We start from the raw sequence: 12,177 nt of genomic DNA, 5'->3' as shown, positions 1-12,177 counted from the left end.
GTGGAAATCTGCTCAAAGAGGGATTTGGTTGAGGGTGAGTTGCTTCACTGTGTTCTGAAGGAAGTGGACATAATATTTCTCTCCATCAGGTACTCCGATTGCACTGATTGCCTCTGTGTCCTGTGGACATGACCTTGTACTCATTTACTGAATGTTCATTCGACACTAGAATAAGAGGATTTGTTTACAGTTTACATCCAATGTCCGAGAAGGTTGGTTATCACGTTTATGTTGGTACTTCTATTGATTGTTTACAGGACTTCTGTTGTAAAGATCATATTCAGTATTTCAGAAATTCATGCTCTGGATAAGTTTATATGAAAGCATGTCTTTATAAGGTTGTTGTGCATTATTTTAGTTTTACATTTCTTGTGCATTTCATTTATTTATTTATTTGACCTCCTCCAGAACTGCAACTGTAGCTTAGCTGGTTAAAATATTGTGGTCAGTGATAAGACACTAATGTCTATTCTGTAAATGTTGCACTTTGTATTTAAGTATTAAATCACAATCAGAAAATAAGTGTACAAAAGTGAGATCTGGTGTGGCTACATCTTTAAACACATAATTGAGATGTAAATACGGTAGGCCTCTTGGACCATACAGTATCTAAAAGAGATACCACTGAAGCTTACAACATTAACAACAACTATATACCAGTAATAACAGCGTGAATCTGATTTCATTTAGCTCTTGTAGTAAATGCTGGCTCTGAGATTCATCACTACTTCTGCATAAAATTCTGCAACATATCTATGGGCAGAGGGAAGATGATGGTGGAGTTCTTCTCTGCTGCGATGGTGTTGAGGGTCTGCAGGTATCGCAGCTGGAGAGCAGAGGGTGACTCAGCAATTACCAGAGAGGCTTCTTTCAGAGCCCTGGAGGCCTTCATCTCTCCCTCTGCAGAAATGATCTGAAACACAGACAGACAATCATTATTTCTACAAACGCTCCTCCTCAGCATCCCTTCTTTTGATTGTATCAAGTGGAAATGAAATGAAATCTTCCATCGCCCTCCTCACCTTTGCTCTGGCCTCCCGACTGGCTTCTGCCTCTGCTGCCATGGCTCTCTGCATCTGCTGAGGGAGCTTCACATCTTTTATCTCCACACGCTCCACCTTAATACCCCACGGATCGGTGGCTTCATCCAGAGATTCCTGCAGGGGGATATTGAAGAACAAATACTTCAGTCACAAAAAATGTTGTTAGTGCCAACAATCAATCAAATTACTGAAATAATTTTAGCCTTTATTAACTCTCTCTCTCTTTATTCATTATTTGGATTTTGTGGCACTTTTTGTTTTCTGGTTCAATCTCACCGCTCTCATCATTGCCGTTTTAGCAGAAACAAACAGCCGTTTTCAGCAAACAGCTGGTTAAAAACAATGAAACAAATCTTTCTGTTGGTTTAGACGAAAACAGAGGTAAAGGAGAGATATTGGACTTCTATTCATCATATGGTTAGAAACATGATAATAATGTTGCTCCATGTCTGCTTGATATGTAAAGAGGCAAATATTTGCTAACGTGTTAGCCATAACAACAAAGAACGTCAGTGTCAGCTTGTTTTTGGAGCTCTAATGCTGCTTTAAAGTAACAGATTACTCCAGAGTTAAAGCTCATTAGCCTATCTACTCAGGTTTTTAGGACCATGAAAAGCACAGTGAGTTTGTTTTTGTGTTCTTTGTCAAGCATGTCCTGCAGATTTTCCTCATTACTAATACTCTACTCTCGAATGTAGAAATTGTGCACATGGTCACAAACAAATTATTGTGAGGAAACTATGGAGGGTAATGACATAGATATTGCACTTTCAAACACCTACAATCAAAGTGTACAGCTACACGGTGCTGCACGAGCTTGTTTCGATGCTTCTGCTCCTCATAAACGTTGTTACCACACTGTTGATCCTAACCTGCATACTGAGTGATATGCTCTCTCTGTCAGATAGCAGTTCTGCCAGGTTTTTGGTACCAAGTACATTCCTCAGGGTGGTTTGAGCCAGCAGCCGTGTAGATAAGTGTGCGTTGGCCACATTGGCCACAGATGAGATGGGGCAGTATATGCGGAAGTACACCACGCCGTCCACAGACACTGTCACTGAGTCTTTGGTTAGGATCTGCAAGGTAAAAAGCAGCAATTATGATGCTGCCACTATTTTGATCACCCAGGAAGATGACAGACAATTTTTATTAACGACATTTGATGTGAATAGAACAAATGCAAACAAACATACCTCTTGTGGAGGGATGTCAAAGGACACAGTTCTCAGATCGACTTTGACAAAGTTGTCAGTGCAGGGCAGAACAAAGAAAAGTCCTGGAAAGAAATAGTGCTATAAATAATATTTTTTTGTATCCATCATAGTCAACAACTGCTTTGGCAATCTATTTAGACCACCCTATAGTGTAGAAGTTCTTGTTGAATATAATAGGATGGAATAAGAGTAGTCCACAGAGACAACAAACCAGACAATCCATCTGGCTTGTAACAATTTTCAGAAATGAGTCATATGCAGCCCCACTGTGGAACAGAACTGTATATTTTCTTAAGATTGTAGATAAAGACTAATTGGATCATGGTTTGGTACAGACTTTTTCAGCCAGAAATCAGTGTCTGGATTTTTATTCCCACAATGTAAAGTCATGTATGTAACATGTTAAATCACAAACCTGGCCCTTTAGGTTTTCTGTCTGTGATCCGGCCGAGTCTAAAAATGACAGCTCGCTCGTACTCCTTCACTATCTGGATGTTAGAAACACAGCCAGACATACAGAGAACATAAGACAGACAAAAATACAAATCAGTGTGAAGGGAAAAAATTATCTCATGCCACGTGAGTAGGTTTAGACCCATAGATAAGTTTGCTAACGTAGTTGGCATAGGTATTCAGCATCATCCGCTCCTTCTGTGATGGTGGTTTCTACCAGATCACAGCCACTGTGCGTAACATCTGCTCATTTTATCAATTCAATTGATTGGGCAATAATGCATTTTTAAAAAGTATACTCCCTGAACAGATGCTGTGGGTCACCCTGCTTTAAAGCCACTATGTGTAGCACTTGAAAATTTCAGACTTTGGTGCCCCCAGTGGCTGTGGTCCACAACAATCCTCCTGTGATGAATAAAGTGAAAACAACACATACACTGCACCAATTGTCACTGGGATTGTCTAGTTTTTTTCTACAAACAAAAGCTTGCCATCAGAGTAATTGAATTAATGTTGCAATCAAATAAAAAGTTTCCACGTTACTAGAGCTACTAACACATAAAAACATGTGTCATAGTGGCAGAGATAAGTTAATAAATTAAGTTAAATGATCCTGAGCCTGTGTCTCCTGTCATGTACAGCCCCCTTAATAAATAAGAAAATTACATTTCTGTATCACATACATGTTTCACTCAAAAAGCTTAGAAACTTTTTGAAAGCCAGACTGATGGAATTAAAGGGTTTTCTGACCAGATAAAAAATAGAGAGGGGTATGAGGGAAATTATTGAAACTTGGTTGGAATTTAAAAAAACGGTCAGAAAAACGGTCAAATTCCAGAGCAGTGAATACTAACACAAAAATACAGGTAAGACACTGGTGCCTGTATCGGCTTTCAGAAACAAATACTGGTCTAATCCTAGTCAGTAGTGTACATCAATGAGAACCATACTCCACCTTTACACACAAAAATATTGTGAGCGGGAAGGTTCCTGTTATAAAGAGGAGGGATATGAGGACCAACAGCCAACCGAAACATCCCAGTCTCCCTGAACTTTTATCTGTAGAGAGAGTGAAACACACTTTACAAGCTTGTACTGGAGTACGGAGAGGTACAGTATTTTGCATATTTTCCATGGCACCTTTGTTCCACACTTGTAAGCATTTAATCCAGACAGTAGAAGAATATTGTGGTAGTCATTTTGTTCACATAATTAAACAGTATGATCCAGTGGGACAGCGCCTTTTATTAAAGGTGACAACATTCATGTGCAAGTGGATCTACACATCTCATTATCACTAATGATGTAATTAATCTCTCAGGAAGGACACGTAACTTCAAACCCACCAGAGTCACAGAGAGTTGTGTAAAGCTACTGAACTTTTGATATATCATCCTAAATTACAGACGGGATGTTAGAGAAAAAAAGACTAACTGTCTTAGAGTAGACTTTTCAGTTAGTGTAGGACTGCAACTAACCTTTGTTTGCATTGTCTTTAATATGTTGATCATTCTTCTTTCTTCGTTTTGCTATCAAGCAATAATGTCAAACTTTTGTCCTACTTCCCTACCTGTTTACATAATGTATTGTAGTGTTGTAGCTTTGTATTATCATTGTGTAAAATTCTCAAGGTATACAATAATAATGAACATTGTTAGCAAAAAACAAAATGTCTCTCTGTGATGACAAGATGAAGAGTGGCACTCCTAGACATCTTGGGTCCCTTAAAAACAGCACACTTGGGGCCCTCAAACAATATCTATTATCCCTGACACGTTCACCCTGAATAATTCAGACTTTTTTCACTGATTCTGTGTCCCTAGTGAGCAGGTTGTTAAAAGAAATATACATTTCACATCTACTGACAGTCAAAGTCTAAGACCCACTTTGGAAAAGATAATAAAATTTACCTTCGACATTCTCCACAGCGTTGATCTGAAGTTTACGCTGTGTAACCATCTCGGCCGTGCTGGACGTTGTTGAGATCATTAGTGTGTGTGTGTGTTGTCTGTGTCAGTGTGTGCGAATGAAGCAGCGCAGCACTTGTTTACCTGTCTGTTCTCCCTGCGGGTTGTGGCCTGTTCCCGATCCCTCATCACCTGCTGCTTGTCACGGGCCTGAGACACACACATAAACTCATACTCCCACTTGGTGTGTGACTCTCGGGCTCACCTAGTGGGTGCCAACAGGTAACATAAACCATAGAGACTAACCAGCCTCTATGTGGCTCCTGTATTGGAAAGCTTAAAGTTCATTGCTTATGCTTTCCCATTATACTCTGACATTCACGTCCAGGAGCAGTCCAGGAGTCTGACACCTGTCGAGTGCAGGTTATGAATAAACAATAGGTGGCATCCAAGTCGTGAAACATGAGAGCTGTTGCAAGCACAAGATGTGATCACGCTCATGTCTCTCCTTGTTTATGTAATGGAAGTTTACCCACATTTAAAATGTACAAAAATTGTGAAGGAGTTTTCAGTGTCGTTGTTGAATGAGATTTTTGTTGTGTGGAATCAAAAAATTTATCAAAATGTGGAGAGGGCGAAATGTGTGAGGCAGAGAAGAAGAGAGGAGAGGAAGGAGGTGGAGGAATGTACGAGTACACACTATAAAATATATTTCATCTATTTTATATTTATTGCAAATTTTAATAGAAGTGTTGTGTAACTAAGAGTAATTACAGTATGTAGAACAGCCTGACCACATAGTAAAATAGTCATTTCTTTGATGTAAAGCAGTACGGTACACAGTGTGTGTGAGCTACAGAGTCACAAGAACTGACATGTGAGCTGCTTGTTACCATCATTTTTCAGTGAGGTCCCTTTAACGGGTTAGGGTTATCATGACTGTCACATGATACTTGGTCACATGACAGCCAGCTCACTACAGTACATGATGTGAGTCCATGTTCAGTTGTTCACAACACTACACACAACAGGCTCACTTTGCTCTTTTGCAAATTTCATTTCATTTAAGTTGATGAGTTCACTGTGATAACTGTGATCATTTTGTTAGTTTAAGGATTGTTTTTAAAGGGAGGGGAAACATTTAAGTTTCAAAAGCCGAAAACAGATCTATGTGTGTGTACTCTGGCTTACTGGCTTTTGGAGAGGGCCACATCTATTTTATTTTCCCATCATGCTGGATTGCACATGAGTCCTAGCAGTAACTTTTTTCAAAACAATTTCCAGAAAAGACAAAAGATTCACTTCCTCCTAATTATCTTATTAAGTTTTACTGTAACAAGAAACTGTGTTACAGACCGCACCCTCTTTAAATCCAAACTTTAAACTACAACTTTTATAATATCATTGATAATAATTTATCATTTTTGTTCTTCTCAAAAACTAAATGTTTTTTTGTTTGGTTTTGAACTGATTTTTACTCCCTGCATCAAAAAGTTGTTCTCCTGCTGCAAGAGAACACTGAACAGTGTATGTGAACAGGATCCTCTCGTGGGGAGGCACACAACTCTGAATTTGCTTCAGCTAACAGAAAATGGAAAAAAAAAACTAAACAAAACAAAACAGAAAGAAAATGCTGAAGAGGATGTCATGTGTTACAGATCAGTCAAAGCAGAACGATTTGCACTGCATATTTTTTAAAATCAGATTTTTACTCAGCTTTTGCAGCAGGCTGTTCATATTCTGTACTGAAACATATTCACAGGTTAAGCAGGACTTATACGATTAAAACTTTATTTTAAATTACTTTGGCCAGCACAGTATAGACACAGTGTTTGTGTCGTTCACAAGATACTCGAATACAGCCACACCAAAAGCATCAATATTTGCAAGATTATTTTCACCTTTATTAGACAGCAAAGGCAGACAGAAAATGGGGGAGAGACAGACAGGGGTATGACGTGCAACACAGGTCGCCGGCTGGAATCGAACTGGCATTGTTGCATCGGCCATGCAGCATGCACCATAATCATTTGGGTCATCATTAAATAAAACTCATTTTAAAAATGAGAAAGGGCAGTGTTCCAGCAGAATACTTGCTTTAAGTGTAAAGATCCTCCACCTCAGGCACCAGCTGTCTCCATCATAAACTTGCGACTGAGCTCATAAGCCAGGAAGAGCGCTCCGTTGGCAGGGAAAGTGCGTATCATGGTAGGAGTCAGGCCAGAGTACAGAGCAATGAACCCTGTGGGACAAGAGAGAGTCAAACAGCTACACAGGTCCTTCCCCACAGTTGAGTCAGGTCCCCAGCTTGGGCCACTTAGTAACAGGATGCATCCACACGCTGCGTCTAAGTCAGGCCGGCAGTGGTGCACTTAGAATGTAAAAAGCTCCCCTGTTAAGTTTACATTATACAAGTTCACATTAAAGTTAAAACATATTTGATTATTGTGCCCTCCCAAGCTCAATCAGTGTGATTGGTAACAGTAGCTTCATTTGTGTCATGTCAGCAAACATTTACAAAGTCATAAAATACATTCTTTAATTTATCATCTAAACCAGGCTAATTATTGTGTTTCTAAAGAAATTCTACAAGTATTAGACCTGTTCTATAGAGTGATTCTGTGTATCTCCCCATCATGCCAACAGATGGTGCAGATGGTGTGGCATGTGGCTGTGACTCAGTACATTAAGCATGTAGACAGAAACTTGATGTACAGTTATATTCAACTAAATGTGCAAAACCGATCAGACTGTAATTTTTCCACACACTACAGTGGAATAAAAATATCCCTTTAGAGGCTGCTCTGTTGAGCCCATTAGCATCATCATCATGATCGGGGCACCACAACATACATGAACAATAACACTGTATTACTGACCAGCTGCTTACTTTAGGGCCACAAAACACACACACATTCTTCAAATGTATACTTTTTTTCATATTTTTTCCCCCATAGGTCTCATACAGGTGATGTGACTCTAGAAGTACCCAATAAAGAATCTGAAAATCTGATCTGAAACATGTTAAACACAACGAATGTCTGGATCTAAGACCTTTTTACATTTCTATACGTGCCTGCAGTCCTGCTAATACACATTTTTAATTCAAGTGCTTTCATCGCTTACTCTTCAATTGACACTTCAACTATTTTCACTGGTTGCACATCAACTGACAATTCAACTGCTTTCAGCACTTGCTGTTTAACTGAGAGTTCATTTGCTTTCACTTTTGCTTACACCTCAGCTAATACTACAATTTTAGTTCTTCTCAGCGATTGAACTTCAACTGACACTTCAACTTCCCTGAGCGCTTTCACTTGAATTAACACTTCAACTTCATTCCGCGCTTACACTTAAACTGAATGTTCAACTTCTTTCAGGACTTCCATTGTAAAAGCCGTTTCAACTTCTTTCACTAATTGCATTTCGACTGCCACTTCACCTTCTCTCAGTATTTCCACTATTCCAATGTTTCAGCACTTACACACTTACATTTCCCTCAGACATGTTGCCTTTTCTAGTATTCTTTATTTCATTTTTTATGTTTTGCATGTTATATGTTGTTACATATGTGACACATTCAAATTTCTATCTCAGCATGCTTTGCTGCTGTTATGTTGGACACCCTTTATACTGTACATACTAATATTCCTATATTACTACTTGATATGCACTGGTGTTTTCATTGTTGCCAACTTTAATAAGTCTGATTTGTGTCAATCTTACTGTTTGCTAATAAAACAACCCTGAGGGGTGGGGTAATTTGAATAATTTTAAATAATTTTGTCTGATTATGAACATTGACTGACACCACGAGACAGTATGAACATAAACAAATACAGTCTGTGTAAATCAACTGTATTACTTCCAGATGGCTCTCCCATCCTCTCTGTGTCAAAAATGACCAAAAATGAGAGATACCAACAACTGCCTATGAGGTATATCCTGTCACTATAAAGAGAACAGTGAATATTAGATTTCAGACATGATGGCTGTACCAGCATGATGTCTCACAAAGACTGTATTTAACAGCACATTTTTCCCCCCAGATGTATAAGAGAAGGTTAGACAACATTCAACAACAAAGCAAACATTGTTGGAGAATCCTTCTCTTTTGAATTAATGAAGTTGAGACGTTGCGTCTCTGCAGAGGTTATTTCTGATATCTGAATGTCTAAACTGATAATGAACTGAGTGGGAGAGGCAAGTCTTGACAGCACTGTTCTCTGCTGAACCAAGGTTGTTCACAAAAAGCCAAATTATACAGTTGCTGTCCTTCAGACTATGATTATGTGGTCATGTGATGTAAACCAGTCAGTTGTGCTCCCCTGTAGTTATGAATATGGTCTGGATGTAAAACCTTTGGAGACATTTGAGAAGACAACAACAACAAGGGACAAAATTAATGATTTCCATTTAGGAATGTACGTTCAAATCTTACCCTCAGTGCGTATGACACCAATGAAGGTCTTCATGAAGCCCTTTTGCCTCCCAGTTAAAGAGTGCACCTGGATCCTGGACTTCACACAGTCTATGGGATAGACCATCAACCAAAGACAAGCTCCCCCAAATCCACCGCTGAACATGAGCGGAAGAACACCTGCAAATACCAAATTATTTTGTGGGAGCAGATCACAGAAACATCATAAAATGTTGAAAATGTCTAATTAAATGTAAATAATGTAACATACCTATACTTTCCTTGTCCGTGCCCATGTACTGTGCAAATTTAGACCGACACAGTTCATAGGCCCCAAAAAAGCAGAAGTAACCTGGTATCTCCCTCACAATGGTGGATGTCAATCCTTGGTAGAAACCCAGGGGACCGTTTGTCTTCAACACTGTCTTCACTACAGTCCACACTGTACTGAAGTCACACCACAAAACACAAGAGTGTATCAACTGAAACTAAACATGTTATACTCTTTCCAGTGTCTCTTTTTGGCCACACTTACCTCCTCTGTCCGCTAGCAACCTTCCCAGATGCTTCCATTTCGTGCATGGCCTGCAGGCGACATTTCACCAGCTCGGTGGGGCATATTGCCATGGCGGAGAAGATGGAGGCTAAAGACCCTGCGGATGCCTTCTGAAGATCACTGATGAGCAATGAAGAGGAGTACAATAGAAGAAACAAAAATGTGCATACAGGAAGACTACCTACCTCAGTCTTTAGGATCACTGAGGACAATTATATTTTTAGACAAAAACATAAATTCTTTCCTATCGTACCCACAAATAAGAGGTCATTTGCTCTGTTGTAGTCTGCTGACACACAAATGATCTGCGTATTTCTGAAAATAAAGTGCACTAAATGGAAATGCATCCTATGATTGTACCCAAGATGATTTTCTAATAGTATAGTTCTACCTCAAAGAGCTAAAACAAAAAGCCTTCAAGTACACAAAGTCACCTTCTCATTAAATGTCAAGGGACTGGCTCTTGGCTAGACACCTGCATCTCTCTGAATAAAGAGTCTAATATTTTTACAACCAATTAGAAGAAACATCTTCGTCAAACTCATTGCTCAGTTTGATATGGAAAAGTCGAATCACAGCAATGTAAAAGATTTATGGTAATAATGGAGCAATTTATGTAGCGTATCATGTATTATCTTTGGTATACTACCATTAGAAATATATACTATATTCATACCATCATTAAAAATAGCAAACAGTATCTTATTTTATTTTTTTAAATACCTCTGACTTCACCGTGTCTGAAACCAAACCTACACCTTCGGCCGTAATGAATAATGGATGAAAAACATTAACGACATCATCACTACAGTCAGTCTCTCTGCTGTTCAGCTTCAGAAGAAACTTGTAAAAATTCACAATGTGACGGTACTGTATGATACGATGTTTATGGGTTCTATTTTAGGGTGCAGCTAAGGATTCATTTTGTCATTGAATTATTTGTTTAGTCCTCTAAATGTCCCCCAAAACCCAAAGACATTCAATTTACACTCATATAAAATTGTGTCACCACACCCAGTTGCACAACAGTGTATGATGAAATGCTGCTTTAGTGTACAGGGTGGGGATAGAGGAAGCAGCAACTTGTGGAGGACATGAAGGGAAATGCGGGCGAACCGAGGTGAAATCACAGATATGTGAGTGTCAAACCTGAGATCGGCCCCTTTATCCATCTTGGACACAAAGCGGACCACATCCTGGCAGAGACCATAACTCAAGAAGAGCACAGCGTTCTCACTGATGTTGGCTATGAGGGCCGGGGTCGTGCCTTTGTAGAGACCACGTAGTCCCACCTGCCGGAAGGTCGACGTGAAGCAGTGGATGAAGCCGCGGTACATGGTGGGGAACGTCTGCATCTTCACCTTTGTGGTGTCAAACGGCTGACCGCTCAGCACGCAAGCTGTTCCACCTGAGGACGGATTTCAAGAGATGTCTTACTGAGATCCAATAAGAGAGATGAAACGGATGTCATGACTTATCAGAGCAGAAGTGCCCAAAGCAGAGTCCAGGGACCAGTTTCACTTTCTCAAGTCATGCTTCTCCAACTAGAAGCACATTAGGACACAGACCCACAGTTGGTGATATTTTGCCATTTTTGGACATGACTTTGTAGATACACAACTTTACACTATACAGACTAATGCTGCTGAACTCATGACTTCTCCCTGACCAGAGCCAAATTGTCTCGTAAATAATGGGGGGAGGGCACTTTAGGTGATCCTTGAAACGATCCATCAAGAAAGAATCTCACTGGTGTGTGTTTCAGTTGTTATCTTAAGCATACCATGATCGAAATAGTGTTTCAGTACTACTATAATAATAATTTTTCAGGAAAATTTATGTATAAAACTTGTTTCTGCAGTAGATAAAGAAGCAACAGTGGAGGTAACACAGTGGAAACAAAGGAATAAATATATATGAATAATTTGACTATTTAATAGGCTTGATTTGACTTTTTTGAGTCATTGAGGATCCATAGTATAGATTGAGAGATAGACAGATAGAGAGAGAGAGAGATAGACAGATAGAGAGATAGACAGATAAACAGATAGATAGCGTCTAGTCTGGCTGATTCATACACATAACTCACCTATTGCTCCAGCTGAGAAGTCGATGATTGCCTGAATTATGGGATGTGGAGCCATAATGATTCAGGAGATGCTATGAACCTGAAAATATCAAAAACATGAATCTATTTAACAACCTTGGCATAATCTCAAATACACACCAATACACACACAAAACTGAACGTACTTGTAAAATGAGCAATGATGTGCTAAGATATAAAACTACAATAAAGAACAACAAAGTCACAATAGACTCGGTATTGAAGCCTACAGACACTCAGTCAGTCTGCTGCGGTGTATCACTCGCGTTGATCTCTCTGGGCACAAGATTAGCTCGAACCTTGTCAAGCAGACAGACTCTTCTACATCCTACCACGTAATAAGTTTCCGTGTCAGCATCTCAATGCTCAGAATGAAACTAAGATTTTGAGGAAAGGTTGCTCAAATGGCCTTTAAAGTCAACCATTAGTCCCGGGTGGGAGTTGAATGACTTACTGTACTTTCGTTTTCTTGGCAAC

General features: G+C 39.4%; 2 protein-coding genes across 2 annotated transcripts; both read right to left on the bottom strand.

The window, feature by feature from the left end:
- Window positions 1-593: 593 nt before the first annotated feature.
- stoml3a (stomatin (EPB72)-like 3a) lies at window positions 594-4,699 on the bottom strand. Its single transcript, XM_070905935.1, has 7 exons — window positions 4,621-4,699; window positions 3,666-3,769; window positions 2,673-2,745; window positions 2,237-2,319; window positions 1,916-2,119; window positions 1,023-1,157; window positions 594-913 (listed from the first exon to the last, which is right to left on the bottom strand). Exons 1-7 carry the CDS (start codon window positions 4,697-4,699, stop codon window positions 725-727), a joined length of 867 nt encoding a protein of 288 aa, XP_070762036.1. The 3' UTR covers window positions 594-724.
- A 1,787-nt stretch (window positions 4,700-6,486) lies between these two features.
- On the bottom strand, window positions 6,487-11,761 carry slc25a15a (solute carrier family 25 member 15a). The gene is made up of 6 exons (XM_070906173.1): window positions 11,683-11,761; window positions 10,743-11,001; window positions 9,573-9,713; window positions 9,309-9,484; window positions 9,059-9,217; window positions 6,487-6,859 (listed from the first exon to the last, which is right to left on the bottom strand). Exons 1-6 carry the CDS (start codon window positions 11,735-11,737, stop codon window positions 6,738-6,740), a joined length of 912 nt encoding a protein of 303 aa, XP_070762274.1. The 5' UTR covers window positions 11,738-11,761; the 3' UTR covers window positions 6,487-6,737.
- Window positions 11,762-12,177: the final 416 nt, after the last annotated feature.

Source organism: Enoplosus armatus, chromosome 5 (assembly GCF_043641665.1).
Source record: "Enoplosus armatus isolate fEnoArm2 chromosome 5, fEnoArm2.hap1, whole genome shotgun sequence".
NCBI classification, from domain to species: domain Eukaryota; kingdom Metazoa; phylum Chordata; class Actinopteri; order Centrarchiformes; family Enoplosidae; genus Enoplosus; species Enoplosus armatus.
This window is presented reverse-complemented; position numbering and strand designations above follow the sequence as displayed.